At 38.9% G+C, this 19561-nt stretch overlaps 1 protein-coding gene across 6 annotated transcripts in view; it reads right to left on the bottom strand.

Moving 5' to 3' along the window:
* LOC108700937 (synaptonemal complex protein 2) overlaps positions 1 to 19561 on the bottom strand; it is a 58396-nt gene that overhangs the window by 17383 nt on the left and 21452 nt on the right. For all 6 annotated transcript variants that reach the window (XM_018234988.2, XM_018234990.2, XM_018234991.2 and 3 more), the window contains 20 exons: positions 18319 to 18364; positions 17761 to 17859; positions 16406 to 16466; positions 16154 to 16302; positions 13123 to 13197; positions 11750 to 11887; positions 11408 to 11501; positions 10531 to 10649; positions 10389 to 10455; positions 10243 to 10300; positions 9312 to 9400; positions 7998 to 8374; positions 7695 to 7807; positions 6356 to 6392; positions 5942 to 6012; positions 5384 to 5441; positions 5246 to 5301; positions 3994 to 4042; positions 3267 to 3432; positions 12 to 64 (listed from right to left, as the gene is read on the bottom strand). In XM_018234988.2, coding sequence (XP_018090477.1) covers positions 12 to 64; positions 3267 to 3432; positions 3994 to 4042; positions 5246 to 5301; positions 5384 to 5441; positions 5942 to 6012; positions 6356 to 6392; positions 7695 to 7807; positions 7998 to 8374; positions 9312 to 9400; positions 10243 to 10300; positions 10389 to 10455; positions 10531 to 10649; positions 11408 to 11501; positions 11750 to 11887; positions 13123 to 13197; positions 16154 to 16302; positions 16406 to 16466; positions 17761 to 17859; positions 18319 to 18364 — 1975 coding nt within the window. The remainder of the gene's footprint in view (positions 1 to 11; positions 65 to 3266; positions 3433 to 3993; positions 4043 to 5245; positions 5302 to 5383; positions 5442 to 5941; positions 6013 to 6355; positions 6393 to 7694; positions 7808 to 7997; positions 8375 to 9311; positions 9401 to 10242; positions 10301 to 10388; positions 10456 to 10530; positions 10650 to 11407; positions 11502 to 11749; positions 11888 to 13122; positions 13198 to 16153; positions 16303 to 16405; positions 16467 to 17760; positions 17860 to 18318; positions 18365 to 19561) is intronic.

Here is a 19561-nt window from a genome sequence, read left to right as displayed (position 1 = left end):
TGATTTCTTACCTTGCCTGCATTTGGCTCTGATGAATTAATTTTTGTTACCGACATTATCTTGTCTGCAAGAGATAAAAAAAAAAAAAAAAAAAAGTAAATATACTGTATCTTGTAGTCTAAACATTATAGCCACTCTTCGGCTGTGTTGGTAAGATTCACGTTGTAGAACTGGCCCAGTCCAGGAATGGAAATACCATCCCTATGATACACAATGTCAGCTTACGTCAGACACTTGTTTAAATCATTGCTATCCACTCCAAATTTTAAGCGATATTTTAATATGAACCATTCCCATTGGAATCACACGTTGGTCATTTCCAGATTGCAGTAATTGTGTACTCTCTGCTTGCTCACTCAGTTTTGTGGTTGCTCAATTTCTTTTCTTCTTGCTCCTCTGACTGATCTCCCATTTTTTCTTGCACACTAAGTTGCCTCTTGCCAGCTTTTGTTACTTGGTTTGCTTGCTTCTTTCTCTGGTTTCTTCCCTGCTGTGTCTTTTGCGCTTTTCCACTCACTTTTCTGCTTGATAACTCTATTCTGCTATTCTATTAGCTAGGGTTATGCTAAGTTAAAGTATATGATGATTGTTAATGGAAATCAAAATGGGGGTGCAGTTTTTTCAAACAAAGTCTGGAGAGATGTTATTTGTTGGAAACAACTGGTGCCTTTCAAAGTCGGCAGCTTATCCGGCTGCTTATAGGGCCCATCACAAATCATCTGGGTATCAATTTGGAAGCTTTGAAAATCCCGGTGGAGGAGAAGTGTATTGACATTTGATATTGTCCTTGTTTGACAGGTCTCTGTAGGCCCCAATGAATGATCTAATTGTTGATCCTAGGGCCAATGATCGGATCAGCCAGATTTGACACAGAATATGAATATCCAGGTTGGGCCCTGATCCCCTGTCTACGGCTAACTTAACAGGGGCTGGATCAGATAATGCTATTTAAAGGGGCACTATCACGAACATCTTTTTTTTTTTTTTTTCTAGGTAAAATTTTATTGTTTTATAATACATTAAACATAAAACAATACATATGCCATAAATGCAGTTGAGGTCAAATTAGAGAGCTTTGAGCAAAATATTTACTTAGGCATTTGTTTAGTAATTTAGTTGATACACTCATCATCTATAATGCAGTTTAAACATTCATACCTCTAGATGCAGTCCTTACTTCCCAGAGAGAGAATCACCATGGACTCCATGTTTTTTAAAATCTTTTCAGCGAGCCTCTGGCTGGTAAGGTGAATTTGATGAGTGGCAGATTCTGGTTTACTAATGTTAGCCAGTTTTGCACTGTAGGTGGTTGGGGGCCCATCCATGCCATAGCGATTACTTTCTTGGCATAGTAAAGCAGTGTTCGGTATCTGATTCTGGCATGATTAGTATATATAATTTCATCTATGACTCCTAATATGCACACCTGTGGGGTCAGCAGCTTAGGGAAATCGAATTTATCTATAACTTTGGTCCAAAACTTGGATACCGGTGGACACGACCAAGCCATGTGTAAAAAGGTTGCTCCTTCTGCCCCACACCTATGATATCACAAACATTTATTATAAGCTTCCTCATACTGTAAAACTTTCTAAATACAATCAATTAAAAATTGACATGTGATAAAGGACAGAAATCAAGAAAATAATAAAACATTACTAGAAAAAAAATTAATGAGAGAAACTAAAAAAGTAAGAAGGAATAACAAAGGCAATAAGCTCATTGGCATGACCCAAACATAAGATAAACCATGGACTTCTCCACTTGAACCAGGTGAAATAGTTAAACATTTCCTAACACCTACCATTGTTGTTAACTGATCCTCCAAAAGCTGTCAACTTCTGAAATTGATATGTAAGACCAATGTGTACGCTTCGAGGAGGAGCAATACTGATAGAGGCTTTGCAGCAAAACAAAAGCATGTGACTAAACAACAATGTATAAAACACCCACGCGCTAAGGTTGTATTGTGTAAAGGGCAATTCATTCTGCTTGGGATTCAGGGTAAAGTGGAACAAAGCACAAACTTGGGGAGGAATGGATATAGAATTCAGCAGGTATAAAACACAATGTTGAGAAAAGTCTCTTCAGGTGAAAAACCTGTGATTGCTGAGGAACAAATTCGTTCATTAGTTAGAAGTTTCTTTAATCAATATGAAAATTCTCTGCCAAACGCAGAAACTGGAGAGGGTGTTTTCCTTGCTAATGAGTAAGACTTCTTAGTGACTTATTTTCATAAACGAGATGCTTGTGTATCAGAATAAATGAGAACAAAAGCTTGTTTTAGCCAGGGAAATCTAATTCTTTGCATTTATTGAGAAGCATTTTGGTTCATATAAAAGGGGGAGGGCTAGACCATTGATGGATGCAATAGGGGACCTCTGTCCATGCTGTTATATTAACACATTTTCAAAAATGGCTGGTATGTTATCCACAGGACCTGATATCCTTGTGTGACACAACCTACCGTATTTGAGGAATTACATATTAGAAATTCAGAATCATGTTTTTTTTTTGTGTGTGTTTTTGGCCTTTAAAGGAATCCTGTCATCAGAAAACATGTTTTTTTTTCTTTTTTCAAAACGCACCAGTTAATAGTGCTACTCCAGCAGAATTCTGCACTGAAATCCATTTCTCAAAAGAGCAAACAGATTTTTTTATATTCAATTTTGAAATCTGACATGGGGCTAGACATTTTGTCAATTTCTCAGCTGCCCCTGGTCAAGTGACTTGTGTCTGCACTTTAGGAGAGAAATGCTTTCTGGCAGGCTGCTGTTTTTCCTTCTCAATGTAACTGAAGGAGTCTCAGTGGGACCTGGATTTTACTATTGAGTGTTGTTCTTAGATCTACTAGGCACCTGTTATCTTGTGTTAGGGATCTGTTATCTGGTTACCTTCCCATTGTTCTTTTGTTTGGGTGCTGGGGGGGGGGAAAGGGAGGGGGTAATATCACTCCAACTTGCAGTAAAGAGTGATTGAAATTTATCAGAGCACAAGTCACATGACTTGGGGCAGCTGGGAAATTGACAATATGTCTAGCCCCATGTCAAGATTTCAAAACTGAATATAAAAAAATCTGTTCTTTTGAGAAATGGATTTCAGTGCAGAATTCTGCTGGAGCAGCACTATTAACTGATTCATTTTGAAAACATTTTTTTTTCCCATGACAGTATCCCTTTAATTTGACTCTAGAGAAGAGATAACCTTCAATTTGAAATAACAAATAATATTCCCACCCTAATCAGGCCACACATAGATATACTCACTTGCCATGGCTTGTTCTTGTTTCTTCTGTGCTTTTTGACTTCTATAGCTTAGATTAGGTTTCTTTTTGCCATGTGGCTCTTGTAACCAGCTAACATTGGTTTTAGTCTCTTCAGCCCCACTCTCAGTATCAGAATCACTGAATAGATGCTTACATTGATCTTTAGACTGTAGCAAAAGACAAAAGTACCGCACCATAGTGTGCCAAATGCAATTTCAGAAAAAAATGTAATTTTTGTACCCACAATGCAGCATTTTTCCTATAATTTCAGCGTCATTGTAGTTGTCAAGATGAGTTTCACCAGGAGCAGGAGTCATGCAGATGCTTAACTCTAGCAAGGGCTATCAATGTGTCACGGTGCCTCTTTGGCAGCCTTCCTTTGCAAGCAAGTGCAAATTCAAAAGACATTATGTAGTCATTAAAACATAGGGCAAGAAACCGTAGTATATGAAAAAGGTAAGAAGGCTGGTGGAATACAAAACATTTGCTTGCCTGCCATGCAGGTAAAGGAAGTTGTTTAAATCATTCACTATGAGGCAGACAAACCAAAAACACATTAATTAAAGAACATTACAATGAAAGAACATTACAATGAAAGAACTGAGACATTTTTTAAAAAAAAAAATAATAATAATCACAATTTATGCATAAAATATATATATATATATATATATATATATATATATATATATATATATACACAAAACAGAAATCTGTATTAAAGGTACCATTTTCTCTGTGTTTGTCTTGTCCTTCTGCTTGTCTTTAGTTGATTTCCTTAAATATTAAAAAAAAAATTGTTTTTTCAGATCAAGTATCACCAAAGGTTTCCATGCTGAAGGTTTCCCTCTATCTAATGATGTACTGCACTGCTGAGACAATAATATCAACTTCATAGAAAAGGTACAAGAAGGACAGACAAGGTGGGAAACGGCTCTAAGTTCACCAGTCGCAGAAAAAGTGCTGTATGTTGGGCTGCTAGCTAATGCAAAGCAAACTTTTAGCACCCCTTAAATAGGCCTTTCGTTCAGGGACTGTAGCACCAGTAAAAAAAAAAAAAACGCCAGAAAATCGAGTCCTGGAGACGATATACCCATTATTTTATTTTCTTAAGTGTCAGTACCTTTTAAAAAAACTCCTGGCTCCAAAACTATCAGTGTACCACACAGACTTTTTAGCAAGTGAGGGACATTTTTAGCAAGTGAAGGAATACAGGGTTATGGAAGATAACTCATATTCCAAGTTGATGTTTTGCTTGTGAAAGCTTGTATGCAATATCATGTGTAACACATAAAGCAGATCTTAAGCCAATAAATAGTTCCTGGCCTGTTTTGAAGTGTTAGCCCTAAAACTTATATGTATTATTAATACTAGATAACTAACCACAGGCGGCACAAAACATGTGGATAAAAGTTTATTAATCCTGGGCCCTGTAGCAGATGTCTCTTTATTATTAAAGCCTGGGTGTATCACGCGTACCTGTACATGCTGTTATAAATTAGCTCTTACATCTCTTATCGAGGGGCACTGGTGAACACTGGCAAATTCCTTGTAGGATTTAGAAAGTAGACACTGAATTGCAGGGCTCTCTAACAACAGTTTGGGGTTGGACAGTTAAGGGGGCCATACATGGGCCGATACAAACTGCAGACAGACTAAGTTGGCATCTTATTGGGCAGTGTATGGTCCCTCCCCTGCTCAATATCTGTCTAAAAATAGCCCAGATGACGATAAACCCACCTCAAGGTGAGTATATCGGGAAGATATGCTCGTTTGGTGACCTCACCTTTAATTAACTGCATGATGAACTTAGGAATGATATATTCACTTACACAGACAGGCTTTATGTATGCTGTTATGTTCATATAATGACTATGCCCCAAAACTACCAAGTGATACACACATTTCTTTGAATGAGGACAAAGTCGCTGAGGCTTTATTTACAGTAGATACTAAAGAATATTAACAAGGCAGACTTACGACCAACTTGCCAGAACGTTGCTGCTCATCTTCTCCGACACAGTAGCTGATGATATCTATCAGAAACACAGTTGTGCTTGATTAGAGTTTCAGTCATTACAAACAATATTTATCTCGGATGACGAAGAGTGCACATACCCCAAGATTTATTGTTGGATCATCAGTTGCACTAAGCTGGAAATTATAAACATCATTCCTAAAAAGAGAAATCACAATAGGTTTTAAATGTACATTTTTATATTGAGCAGTAATGGATAAAAAAATATATATATATATATATATATATATATATATATATATATATATATATAATACACAAAAGCCATGAATATCTTGTCAATTATATCCTTATAAACGGTGAGTAGTGATGTCATCAGTTATAAACGGTGAGTAGTGATGTAATTTCTGTCACATGACTCACTAAAATTTGTGTATTATAATAAATAAAGTACCCCCAGTTGTAAAATATGAGGATATTAGAAGTTACCTCGGAGTTCCATGACCTGTATAAAAACACTCGGCCTTCGGCCTCGTGTTTTTATATGGTCATGAAACTCCTCGGTAACTTATAATATCCTTATATTTTACAAGAGGGGGTACTTTATTCACTATATATATATATATATATATATATTTATTTTTTTAACCCTAGTAACAGTTTTAATATTAAGCTCTGGCTTTGAACCTGTGACTTACCACAGCTCTTTTTTCTTTGTCTGAAAATCTTTAGTGCTGTTCAGATTGAAGCCTCTTGTTCTATTTTTATCCTAAACACAGAACACCGGATTGAGATTTTAACATTTGCTGAGATCACAGTACAGGCAGTGTTTGAACTAAAACCTTTCCTGCATTAATGGGCACAAAGTACATGAAATACACTCCCATTTGTACTGAATTTATCTCAATGAACTTGAGAATAAGTTTTTTTTTAGCTTTAATAAATAAAATACTCCACAATATCAATTTTATATCACACAATCCAAATAAAATACATGACGGTGTTTGAGAGAGAGAGAGAGATATGGGAGGAGGAGGCAGGTGCAGTCGGATGCGGGCGGGTTGGGTGTGGGTTTAGTTTTTCTCGACATATCACTATTGCACAGATATTACCTTGTTTGCAAGCAGGGACTGTTTGTTGATCTTTTTCCTGAAAAGAAACAATTTATCAATGAGTTCAGATTATATAGAAGCAAGGACAGTATTTAAAGTAATAGGACAAGTGTAACAATTGTTGGCTGATTTAGGTATGTACATCAATGATCATGAGCCTGTGGCTTTTCAGCTGTTGCTTTACTGCACCATTCACCAACAGATAATCTCGGCTGTCAAACGTATACTACAACTAGGGGCACATTTACTTAGCTCGAGTGAAGGATTAGATTAGAATAAAAAATACTTCAAAGTTTTTTTTTTTGGCTACTTCGACCACGACTTAAGACTCCAACGATTTGAACTAAAAATCGTTCGACTATTCGATAGTCGAAGTACTGTCTCTTTAAAAAAAACTTTGACCACCTACTTCGCCACCTAAAACCTACCGAACATCAATGTTAGCCTATGCGGAAGGTCCCCATAGGCTTTCTAGCCAATTTGTGATCGAAGGAAAATCGTTCGATCGATGGATTAAAATCCTTCGAATCATTAGATTCAAAGGATTTAATCGTTCGATCGAACGTTTTTTCCTTCGATCGTTCGATTGTACTAAATGCGGTAAATCCTTCGACTTCGATATTCGAAGTCAAAGGATTTTACTTTGGTCGAATATTGAGGGTTAATTAAACCTCGATATTCAACCCTAAGTAAATGTGCCCCCTAGTGTCACAGAAATCCGAAGATTTTGGATCACATTTTCTCCACTGGCTTAAATGCACCATGTGACACTACGGGTCCAAGTTATCATGCTGTGTAAAAAGTGGAGTGAAGCATTAGCGGTGATGTTACCCAGAGCAACCAATCAGAAATTTGATTTCATCAGTTAGAAAACAAAAGCAAAGATCCGATTGGTTGCTATAAGCAACATCACCGGTAATGTTTCACTTCAATGCTTTCACTGCGTCTTACAGTTTGCATGATAAATAGAGTTCTATGGGTCGGATTTGAAATCAGAGATCTCCACAGTAACATTCCACTACTTTCTATGCATTCCGACTGGATTTTTAGAGACATATTTACCAAATGGTGAACTCCTTCCCCCATTGATAAATACTCCTCTATAAATCCCACAAGGGTCATATTTCCAAGGGCAATTGTTTACCAAATGAGAAAATTGTCCATGGCATCAGGAATTTACTAAAAGTTATTTAGTTAAAAGAGTACAATACGTTTTGGACATCCCTAATTAGCACCAGTGCTTTATTTTCCCAGATGGTGGCCCCATCCCTTCTGCGTTTCCTCTTTATCCCCAGCCCTGTACAGCAGAAATCAAGTAGAGCTGTAATCAAAGTAATACCTCTCAAACATGGTCTCTTCTCTTTTATTTTCCTCAGTCACCCCCGTGTATTTTCTTCTGATGTTCTTAATTAACAAGTTGGCTGTGTCTGTCATCTCTTTAGGTTTCTCTTTCTGACAAAGGCAGTTATTAAATATCATAAAAATAATTTGACTTAAAATCCATTTATGATTTATATGATCTAGTGGAGACACCAGAAATTACAGGTGAGCGTCTATAGATATGCGCAAGAACAAATAATGTTCTGGTGTATAAATTATACCATTTGTAAACTATGTTAGAAGGCGAATCCCTGTTTCTTACCATGCTTTTGTCAGGGCATTTGAGAATGCCTGATTCTGATGATCTTTGATAAATCTTCCTTCTGCTGGGCTGGTTATATTTTTCTGTAGATGTTTCCTTTGCATGAGTTGTGGATATTTCATTAGCTCTAGTGAACTCCATCTTCAAATTTGTGTCCGGTTTGGAAACAAAATTCTTTTCGGCATCGTTCCTGCATTTAGCACTTGAGTCTTTAGACTGAGGCAGTTTGGAAACACTGGCAGGACTTTTCTGCTTATTTTTAACTTTACGTGCTTGTATACACTGATTTTCTGTTTTGTTCCGTTTACTCGTCTGTTTTGGAGATCGTTCTCCTACAGATACTAATTGCTGCTTGACAACGAGGCTGCTGATCTTTTCTACAATTATATAAATGTGAAAAGCCCAAATGCATGTTGTGATTTTAAATGTTAGTCCAATACCTATCAATTGCAGAGCCAGTAACACATTTTTCTTTCATTTTCCCAAGATAGATGGGTTATTGACTGCTAAAAATAAGTCAATGAAAATGTAAGGACTACATTGATTGTATGCAGGGATTAAAAGTGGTCATACAAGTACAGATCTGATGGAGCAGTTATTGTCAGTCTTGAATGTCCTACCCCACAGTAGATATGTAGATTGCCCTGCAGATTGCAGTATGTCTGTCTAACCCAGTGATCTTCAACCAGTAGCTCGTGAGCAACATGTGGATTGTATGCAGGGATTAAAAGTGGCCATACAAGTACAGATCTGATGGAGCAGTTATTGTCAGTCTTGAATGTCCTACCCCACTGTCTGTAGATATATAGCTTGCCCTGCAGATTGCAGTACGTCTGTCTAACCCAGTGATCTTCAACCAGTAGCTCGTGAGCAACATGTTGTTCTCCAACCCCTTGGATGTTGCTCTCAGTGTCCTCAAAGCAGGTGCTTATTTTTGAGTTCCAGGATTGGAAGCACATTTTAATTGCATAAAAACTAAGCATAGTGTCAAGTAGAGCCTCTTGTAGGCTGCCAGTCAACATAGGGGCTACCAAATGGCCAATCACAATCCTTACTTGGCACCCCAAGGGACTTTTTCATGCTTGTGTTGCTCCCCAACTATTTTTACATTTGAATGTGGCTCATGGGTAAAAAGGCTGGGGACCTATAAAAATAATATGAAGACGCCTCTGCTAAAGACATGGATAATACATCAGCAGAAACCTCTAGGTTCTGCTTAGATCCGCTTGTTCAGCCCAGTGGCAAAACCAGTTGCAGCAAAGATATTGGCATAAAAAGTAGAAGACACTGTTTAAAGACAGCTTCCATATTTACCTTGATTAGCAATATATCCAGATGATATGCTTACTCTATCTTTGAGACCAATACAGTTTTCCTGCTTCCTCTTGGTGAGACCACGCAGTCTGTGTGGAGAAAAGGAAAAATAATTGGGTTTTGGTCGCATAGGCTGTTGTCAGCCTGCATATTTTTCTAGGCTGAGAGAAGCAGATCTGCTCAGTGCCCCAGCTCCATTGATTTGAATCTGGTAAAGCTATGTATGGTTATACACAGCTGAGCTAAAGCTGAGGTTGACCTTAGCCTGTGTGACACCACACAGGCTGATTGAATTAAAATCAATGGAGCAGATGCACTGAGCAGATCATCTGCTTCTCTCAGCCTGCAAAAATATGCAGGCTGACAACAACCTGTGTGTCCATGGCCATATGGAGTGCTATTTACAGGCAGGTGTAACTAGAACATGGGGAGCAGACTGCAGGGTAAAGATGGCCACAGACGCAAAGATACTATAGTATGAATCTTCGATTCATATGATTTTCGAACCCTGTCTGGATTGTCCTGGCATTTTTTATGGTTGGTTGTTCAGTCGATCAGACAGGTTAAAAGGTTTATATTGGCTACTGATAATATCCCTGCATGTATTGCCTATCTGACGATATTAATGCGATACTGTCAAAAAACAACTTTCGTATGATTGCTGCCTGTCAATAAATGACAATCGTGTGATTTCTTCTCTTTGCTACATTATCAGAATGGTTAATTGCAGGTCGGAAGATTGGTTTGGACGATCAGGTATAATCCGTATGTCTATGGCCAGCTTTACAAGAGGGGCAGAGGGGTGGTTCATAGTTCCTGTGAATTTAAATATATTAATTATATTATGATCTATTGAAATGCAATCTTGTATTATCAAGATTTAGATTTCGTTATGAGAGTATAAGGAATTTGAAAAGATTTGGAAACTTACAAAAATGTATCCTTTGTGGCACAAAATTGTGTGTCTGGCACAATCTCATTTGAGTCATCTACAAAAATTAGAAAAATGCATCTCAAGTGAGTTCCTTCTAAATACAGCAGCTGATATTCCTAAAATGTTACCCACTTTCTGATTACCTTTCAGGAGTTTATTTACGTCTTCAGACTTACATGCAGCATCTGTATTCTCTGCAATGGATTTATGCTAAATGTATAGAGATAAAATGCACATGAACATCTCATTATGATTAACAGAATTAATGCTAATCCTGATCATTACCTTTGGCAGTTTAGGAGTTTCGTCCCTGCACAGAGACCCACCTCTGGTTTCATTTAGAGTCTTCCTTTCAGCAGACCTTACCATTTCTAAAGGAGGTTTTATCCTAAGTTTCCTAGATGCTGTTAATGAAAATAAACGTTAATTAAAATAAAAGCACCATCAAAAACAAAAGAATGAAGTCCGACCAGTGAAAGGATGCGTATCATGTATTTTAGTTTAAAGGTGGGAAGCAAATTTGGATTTACAGGCTCCGGCTAAACTACAGTGACTTTTATGTAGTATGTTAAAAAGCACGACAAAAGAATTATTCCATTATAAATAAAATCGCCTACTTTTAGATACTATACCAGATGAACAAACTTGTTACAACTGGGTTAATGGTCAATCACAAACACATATTTTATTTGTGTTTTTATAATAATGTTTTAGGGTAGTGCAATTGATGTGTCTAAAACAACTGTATAATTAGTTTATTAAATAGATGAGATCACTCTGCGCCCGCACTTATCCATATAGCATACAACCTCAGAATGTTCGTACATTTTGCTCTGGTGAGATCCAGGCTATGTTCCTTCTAAGGTGAGCGCTTGTACACAAATTTGAGGCCAGCACACAAAGAATTTTGAATTAATTCTGACATGAGCACACCATTTTAAAAAACTGTGCACACAAGTTTAAAATGTGCACACACAATAAATTTTTTTGAGCACATAGCCGAGAAGGAATTAGAGGGAACATTGGATCCAGGATGTGTTTTCTTTACTGCCTTTACAATTCTTTGACTGTGTTCTACCTGACCTGACTATGCCCCGTTCCTTTCCTTTGGTGCCTGTCCTGTTGATTTCAATCAACAAAGAGCTGGACAAGTATAACTTACCGTTGTTTGCTGCTATGTTTGTAATCTTCAGTCCAAAGGAGGCAGGAAAAACCATTGATACTTCTGAAACTTTACTTTTAATGGGAGTTGCAAGCTAAAATATTATAATGACAAGACATTATTAATCATCTGCAAGGTGAGGACAGTGGTATACTAGTGCTCTCTCCTGGACAATATTAAGTATTACTGAAAGCCATAATTATTAGATATATATATACATAGATATCTACAATACATCTTCCATTCCCAACAAACTATTACATATGTACATATTTTTTTTAAAAAAGAATGTTATTGAGTGTGTCACACAAATTGTGCACAAACATTACATAATCCACTTGCCTTTGAGCTGTTAGTGTCTTGCTCATTGCTACATGTAGTTTGCTTGAGACTCTGGTTTATCCCTGCAATGTCTCTGACATCTGATTCAGTCACAGGTTTTACAGAAGAAATGGACCCTTGGCTTTCAGAAAGAAGGACCTTTAAGATGACAATTTAGAACATACTTTTTTATAATCAGCCACTCATAACATTCTTACTGACAGTAATTATAGAACCAGTAGCATCAATTTTTAATTTTTTTAAAATTTCATTAGTATACAATGAAAACAAAGACAAATTAAACTTTGAAATCGCTTAATCTTTATTAAGAAATAAGTTACCGAAACTTTGCTTCTGCTCCTCTTCAGACAGGGCGATGATCCATCGTGCGGGGCTTGAAGAGGAGCACAAGTGGAGTTTCGGTAAGTTATTTCTTAATAAAGACTTAACGATTTCAAAGTTTAATTTGTCTTTGTTTGTTTTTTTTCGTTGTATACTAATTAATTTTTTTTTTAGAAAATTTGATTTTACTGGTCCTTTAAACTTTTTTTATGATTTTTTTTTTTAAATTATTTAGCAGATTTTGATTGCTAGGGTGCCATATTACTTAGAACACAGACAGTGGTTTGAACTAGAGACTGGAAGATGAATAGGGGAGGGCATGAAATGAAAACTAAGTAATAAATTGAGACCTAGTCAAAAGAGCAGAACTTAATTTGAATTGCCAGCTTTAGTGCCTCTAATAGTTGTCTGTTGCTTAACTTCCTATTGCCAAGTTACACTGGTTGAGGCTAACCTTGGTTACAGCAAATATGATGAATGACCATTAGGGTGAAGACACTAAGCTACTAGTAGCAGCTGCTTGTCATGGCTACAAAATAGACAATAGAGATAATTGGCTTTGCTTAGACACTACATGTATTTTAGCAGAGGCACTACATGTCTATTGGCATTGTCTATGGCAGGGTATTTTCTGTTGTTTTGTAGCTGTAACAAATAGCTGCTCCATGGGCATGTGTATACTATATCATTCGCTGAGATTAGCCACACTACAAAACAGGCATAGGGAACACTCTCAGAGGAGAGGTAATTGCATGCAGTTTAAATATTGAGCAGCAGTTCTGTAGACTGGTCACGGTCACATCGTTTTAGCTGCCTGTGCTACGTGCAAGTGTGCATGATAGTCACATATTAGGATTTATCATTCCTGAAGTTTGACACATGACATAGTGACACATAATAACCTATACTGAGCTAAAGGTGTTCAAAAGAACTATTTAACAGCAACGCAGTATAATGGTGGAAATAGGTAGAGCGTAACAGCTATTTGCGTTTTTAAATAACATTTAAAATAAAACCTATTTGCAATAAAGAACAAGTCAAAGCAATTTTACCTGAGATCCACTCTCCTCAAATATGATACGGACTGTTGTTTCTGCTTCTGACACCGTTTGTTTTTTAATAAACCCCTATTAATAATAGTTAAAATTATTATATTATTAATCATACCCATGGTCATTTCAAGAACAAAATACTAGAAAGCTCTTTTGGGCAGGGCCCCCTTTACCTTTTGTATGGGTAACTGGTTGTTTTTGTATGTAATCTTATGGTGGAGCGTTGTAAAACAATTTTCTCTGCCCTCTCCGTGGGACACAGGAAAAGCGGGTAGAGCTTCCCCTCCAGCGCGGCTCGCGCTGCACTGTCTACCGACCAGGTTTACATGGCAGAAGGTAGGACAGTGGGATCCCACCCTAGGGAAAGGGGTAGAGTCGTCTCAACAGCTCCCGGGCAGATTACGTTCCTTGCTTGCACCAAGTGCCATGTTAAGCTTCCAGTGGGACAAAATGACCCACTCTGCAGTAACTGTTCCCAGATGGGAGGTGGGTCTGCTCCACACCCAGCTAGCACCCCTGACTTTGATACAGAAGACTATTCCTCTCAGGGGATCTCCATAGGCGCAGCACCAGGAACCTCCAGGGACACTGTAGCACCTCTACGGGCAGTCCAGGTCTCCCAGTCCCTTGCTTCCCTGCAAAGTATATCTACCTTAGCTGTTACACTTGGGAAAGCCCTAGCCAAACTAGGAGATGTCCCCACCACCAAAAGCAAACAGGGGCCCTCTAAGAGAGGGGAGTCACCTTCCCCATGGACATCATCACCTGAGAGATCTATTCCTTCTGCATCAGAGGGGGAACTACTGTCTTCCGACGATTTTAGCGACAAAGAGGATGAAGACAAAAAAACGAGGGTCCCATCATGACATAGAGGGCATCATCAGAGCTGTCACAGAGACACTTAAAATTTAACCACCTGAAGGTCAAAAGAAGGTTACGGGCCTATTCAAGCGACAAAGGAAGACTGACTCACATTTTCCAGCTCATGAGCAATTGCTAGCCCTAGTTAAAGAAGAATGGAACTCTCCAGAAAAAAAGTTCTAACCATCCCAAAAAATTTTCATCACCATGACCCAGGAGTGAACATTCCATCTAGCCTACTTATTTGCACCACTTCCAATGTTGCCACGGGTTCTTAAAAATATCCGTCAATCACACACCAAGGTGATAGTCATAGCTCCCTTCTGGCCATGCAGAACCTGGTTTCACGACCTTCGAGAAATGTCCAGCGTGGAGCCCATTCAGCTTCCATGCAGAACAGACTTAATAACACAAGGGCCAATCCGGCACCCAAACCCGGGCCTGTTTGCTTTGACTGCATGGCTACTGAAGCCTCCATTTGGCGACGTCAAGGGTTAACAGAAGAGGTGATAGCGACAATGTTACAAGCCCGGAAACCTGTATCTTCTAAGGCCTACCACAGAGTATGGTGTACCTACTGGCAGTGGTGTCATGACTACAACGTTCCATTTGACACCTTATACATACCACAGATTTTAAGATTCCTCCAAAGAGGAATGGATATGGGATTGAAACTAGGCTCCCTCAAGGTTCAAATATCAGCCCTATCTATACTATTCCAAACACGACTGGTTCTCGAGAGTTCTGTTCAGACATTTATGCAAGGAGACCTCCAATTCGACCACCAGTTCCGGGTTGGGATCTCAACCTGGTACTCGAGGCTATGTTGGATCCACCCTTTGAATCAATGGAGAGAGTGGAGCTTGCCTGGGTCACCTGGAAGGGGGTTTTTCTGGTGTCCATTTCCTCAGCCAGGCGGGTGTCAGAGATAGCAGCTTGTTCCTGTGCTTCTCCATTTCTGGTCCTGCACAATGACACAGCCATCCTACACACAGTACCATCTTTTCTACCTAAGGTGGTTTCGTCCTTCCACATCAATGAAGATATAGTGGTTCCGTCACTGTGCCCAGAACCAAAGAATGACAAAGAGAAGAGACTGCACAGATTAGATGTAGTATGAGACAGACTCTCTGTTCGTAATACCTTCTGGTCAGCGAGCTTCCAAAACTACCAAAACTACCATAGCCCGTTGGATTAGAGAAGCAGTTTCCAAGGCATATGTAGCAAAAGGAAAACCTTCACCAATTGGAGTTAGAGCGCACTCCACCGGAGCTCTGGGTGCTTCCTGGGCCTGGCGCAACTCGGCTTCCATCGAACAAATCTGCAGAGCGGCGACATGGTCGTCCATACATACCTTCACAAAATTCTACAAAACAGACAAGGTGGCTTCGGCCAAAGCCTCATTTGGCAGAAAAATTCTGCAGGCGGTGGTGCAATGAACTGAAACAAATAATCTGCCCGTCCTGTTCTTGTTGGGACTACTTTAAGTCCCCAGCTGTCTCCTGTGTCCAACGGAGAGGGCAGAGAAGAAGGGATTTATGTACTTACCGTTAAATACATTTCTCTGTCCTCGGCAGGGGGACACAGGACTTCCCTCCCTGTTAAATGTCGTAGCTCATAGACCACGTTAGACAGGGAAAGGTTCTACTGTTCTAATACTTCTGTTATCTTACCAGGGGCCCCTTGGTTTAAGGTACACACTGAAGAAGTAAGGCTAGTGCCAGGGGGTAAAGCTACCAAGGCACGCCCATTTTGATTACCTCAAGTGTCCTGGAGGGAGGAGCTTTACCCCAGCTGTCTCCTGTGTCCCCCTGTCGAGGACAGAGAAATGGATTTAATGTGAGTACGTAAATCCCTTTTTTTAATGTTATTAAAAGTGTCCCAAGGGATTTCATATACCCCTATCACAGTGCTTAGGATCTCTTTTCATTGACATAAAAAGTGTTTCATGCCCAGCTCTGTGGGCAGGCCACAAAGGCCGGGACTTAGGACAAGAAATGTTGGGCAGCATGCCTCCTGGACTGTAAAGCGAATAACTGCTTTGCGAACTAGGCAGGAGATTCAAACTGCTGCCCAATCTCCAGCTGGCCCAGCCCCAATGCGTGAGAAAGAAATACAGACATCCCAAGCGTGCCTCAGGCATAAATGTATAAAAGCAAAAAAAACTTACCTTATTCTTATGTGCAGCAAAAACTCTCCTGGTAGCATCCAAAATATCCAAAGTATAACTGAAGTATATGCGTATTTGCTTGCCTTCATAATGGCCAATGGCAATTGGAGCTTTCATATCCACTGTTAGTAACTTGTTATTGTCTACTTCTGTTCACATAAAAAGAGCTTAATCAGTTATGTTGGATTTGGGATAATATAGGGATGACAAGTATTTTCCAAAGAATATGATAAATATTGACCAATTAAATACCTTCAATACTGTACACAATCACATCACTGTCTGTCATGCAAACTGTCTCCCACTGATGATCCTGTAGGGCAAGAAGTAAGTGCTGACAATTATTTGTTTTGTACTAGTGCTCCAGTGCTCAAACAGGTCATTATTGAATTAGAGGGGTACAAAGAAGGGCAACTAAGCTGGTAAAAGGTATGGAAAATCTTAGCCATGAGGAAAGACTGGCCAAATTGGGGTTGTTCACGCTGGAGAAGAGGCACTTAAAGTGGATCTGTCATCCAGACACAAAAAGCTGAATAATAAAAGTCCTTTTCAAATTAAACATGAAATCCAATTTCAATATTTTATTAAAGCATTCCTAGCTGTTGTAAGCTCATTTAAAAATCTCAGCTGTCAATCAAATATTGTCTGCCCCTCCTCTATGCCAATGGCATAGAGGTGGGGCAGACAATTACTTTCATTTTCCATTCAGCACTTCCTAGATGTCACAGCTCTCCGCACATTCCCCCATTCTCTTTGCCATTTAATTGTGTATCCAGGGCATGGGAATGGACATCGGGTCCCCCATTCTGGTGCACAAACAAGATTCTGAGATGATGCAAGGCTTGCCTTAATAACAGTTTCCACAAAATGGCTCCTGCCTGCTTGCTATAATTATGAATTCCCAGACTGAAGGAAACAAGATTCAAATAATTTATACTGTATAGTGTAATGAAAGTTAATTTTGCTTGACTAATGTGATAAAATAGGATTTTGAATATTTTTTTTTGCGTGACGGGTCCCCTTTAAGGGGTGATATGTATAAATATATAAGGGGATCATATAATAATCTCTCTAATGCTTTATTTACCAGTAGGTCTTTACAGCTGATGCAAGGTCACCAATTCCGATTAGAAGAAAATAGGTTCCGCCTAAATATTTAGAGGGGGGGGGTCGTACAAGCGAATACATTGCATAGTTTTAAGAAGGGGTTGGATGGCTTTTTAGCAAATGAGGGAATACATGTTTATGGAAGATTGCTCATAGTACGAGTTGATCCAGGGACTGGTCCGATTGCCATCTTGGAGTCAGGAAGGAATTTTTACCCCCTATGAGGCAAATTGGAGAGGATTCAGATGGTTTTTTTTTTTTTGCCTTCCTTTGGATCAACAGCAGTTAGGCAGGTTAAAATATAGTTAAAACGTTAAACTTGATGGATTTGTGTCTTTTTTCAACCTAGCTTACTATGTTTATACTTTGGTACTATGTTACTATGTGGTGTTGGGGTGAATCGTGGCCACTTGCTCATTCTGTTTGAGGTGCACCTCAAATGAAACAGCTATACATTTATTCCAATAGCTGTTGCAACACCACCAAAGCAATTGCCTCACCTCTGCTGCATCTGTAGAAACATAGAAAGAAATGCTTTGGGTTCCAGTATTAAAATCAATCCAGAATTCTTCCAGGTTTTCGTCACATGGTATCTGGAGCTATGAGAAAAATGGACAAACAAAATAGTCTCTATGGGTTTTGATCAGTGCAATTTTGTCACAGATTTGCTTTACCATATTTTCAAATATCAGCCATGGTTGGGCAACTATAACTTTGTCCAAAAAACACATTTCAATGATGATGGACAGGTTGACCCAACACCCACAGGACCTGAAAGTAGGACAAGAGAATTCTGCAGCAGGATAGTTCAATTTGGATGTGGGTAAGATATGGTTTGTGGGTCGGGTTTGGTAGAGCACTTTGTTTTTGTAGCATCTCTGCTTCCCTCCCATAAGAGCAGACACCAGCCTTCTTTTATTTACAGGGACCCTTAGCAGTCTTACATATCTGGAACATGTTTTATCATGTACTACCAATAAAGGGCTCTGGCTGTAAGACATTCACAAAATAGCTGCAATTATATGTAAAATTCTTCTTATAAAAGGACAAATCATTACCTTGTGGTTGTCGAGATATACAGACAGACAAGGCATGGTAACAACACTGTATAAGAGAAGAATGTTTATTAGATGGAGCAGAAATATGTTCCAAATAGTACTGTACATATTATCAAGAAACAGCTGTACGATGTTCATGTTCTCAGTGATGACCACAATCTTTTCTCTTACAAATGCCTCTCTGGCTTTTGAATAATCAAATATAGAAAACCAACTATAGTGGCACACAGATGCACATTCTTCTAATGTAAACTGGACATGTGTAATAAGGATGTTTCTCAAATATATCTAAAGGAGTTTATCAGGACCACTGAAGTTAAAAGGGAACAAAAGGCATTTCCCAGCTGAATTGTGCTTAGTACAGGGGGTATCTATGCTGCCATTGTTTTATGGTATCTCTCTGTACAGGCTATGAGCAAACGTAGGGACTGTTCCTGCTGAATTGTGCTTAGTACAGGGGAATACCTATGCTGCCATAGTTTTATGGGATCTCTATGTACAGACTATGAGCAAACTTAGGGACTGTTCCTGCTGAATTGTGCTTAGTACAGGGGAATGCCTATGCTGCCATAGTTTTATGGTATCTCTATGTACAGACTATGAGCAAATTTAGGGGGCTGTTCCTGCTGAATTGTACTTATTACAGGGGGATATCTATGCTGCCATAGTTTTATGGTATGTCTGTATAGACGATGAGCAAGCTTAGGGAGCTGTTTCTTCTGAATTGTGTTAAGTGAACAATAACACCAAAAAATAAGTGTTTTAAAATAATGAAAATATAATCCCTGGACACCGTGTTTTTTTAACTTTTATAGGGCGAGAGCCCTGACCACCAATTGTTTTTTTTTTTTTTTTTACTTTCATGGGGGAGAACCCTGACCCCCAATGTTTTTTTTTTTTTTTTTTACTGTAAATGGGCCCTGGCCCCCAATATTTTTTTTTTGGGTGGGGGGGGGGCCCCAATGGCCACCAATGTCACACATTTTTATGTGGGCTGCTTTGATTTTTTTTGCCAGGATTTCTTTTTAATTTCAGTTCGGCCCTGCTCTGTACAGACTATGAGCAAACTTAAGAGGCTGTTCCAGCTGAATTGAATAAAAGGGAACAAAAGGCATTTCCCAGCTGAATTGTGCTTAGTACAGGGGGTATCTGTGCTGCCATTGTTTTATGGTATCTCTCTATACAGGCTATGAGCATACTTAACGGCTGTTCCTGCTGAATTGTGTTTAGTACAGAGGAATAC

Source organism: Xenopus laevis, chromosome 9_10L, assembly GCF_017654675.1.
Source record: "Xenopus laevis strain J_2021 chromosome 9_10L, Xenopus_laevis_v10.1, whole genome shotgun sequence".
NCBI lineage: Eukaryota > Metazoa > Chordata > Amphibia > Anura > Pipidae > Xenopus > Xenopus laevis.
Note: the sequence above shows the minus strand (reverse complement) of the source record. Positions and strands in the feature narration are given on the sequence as shown.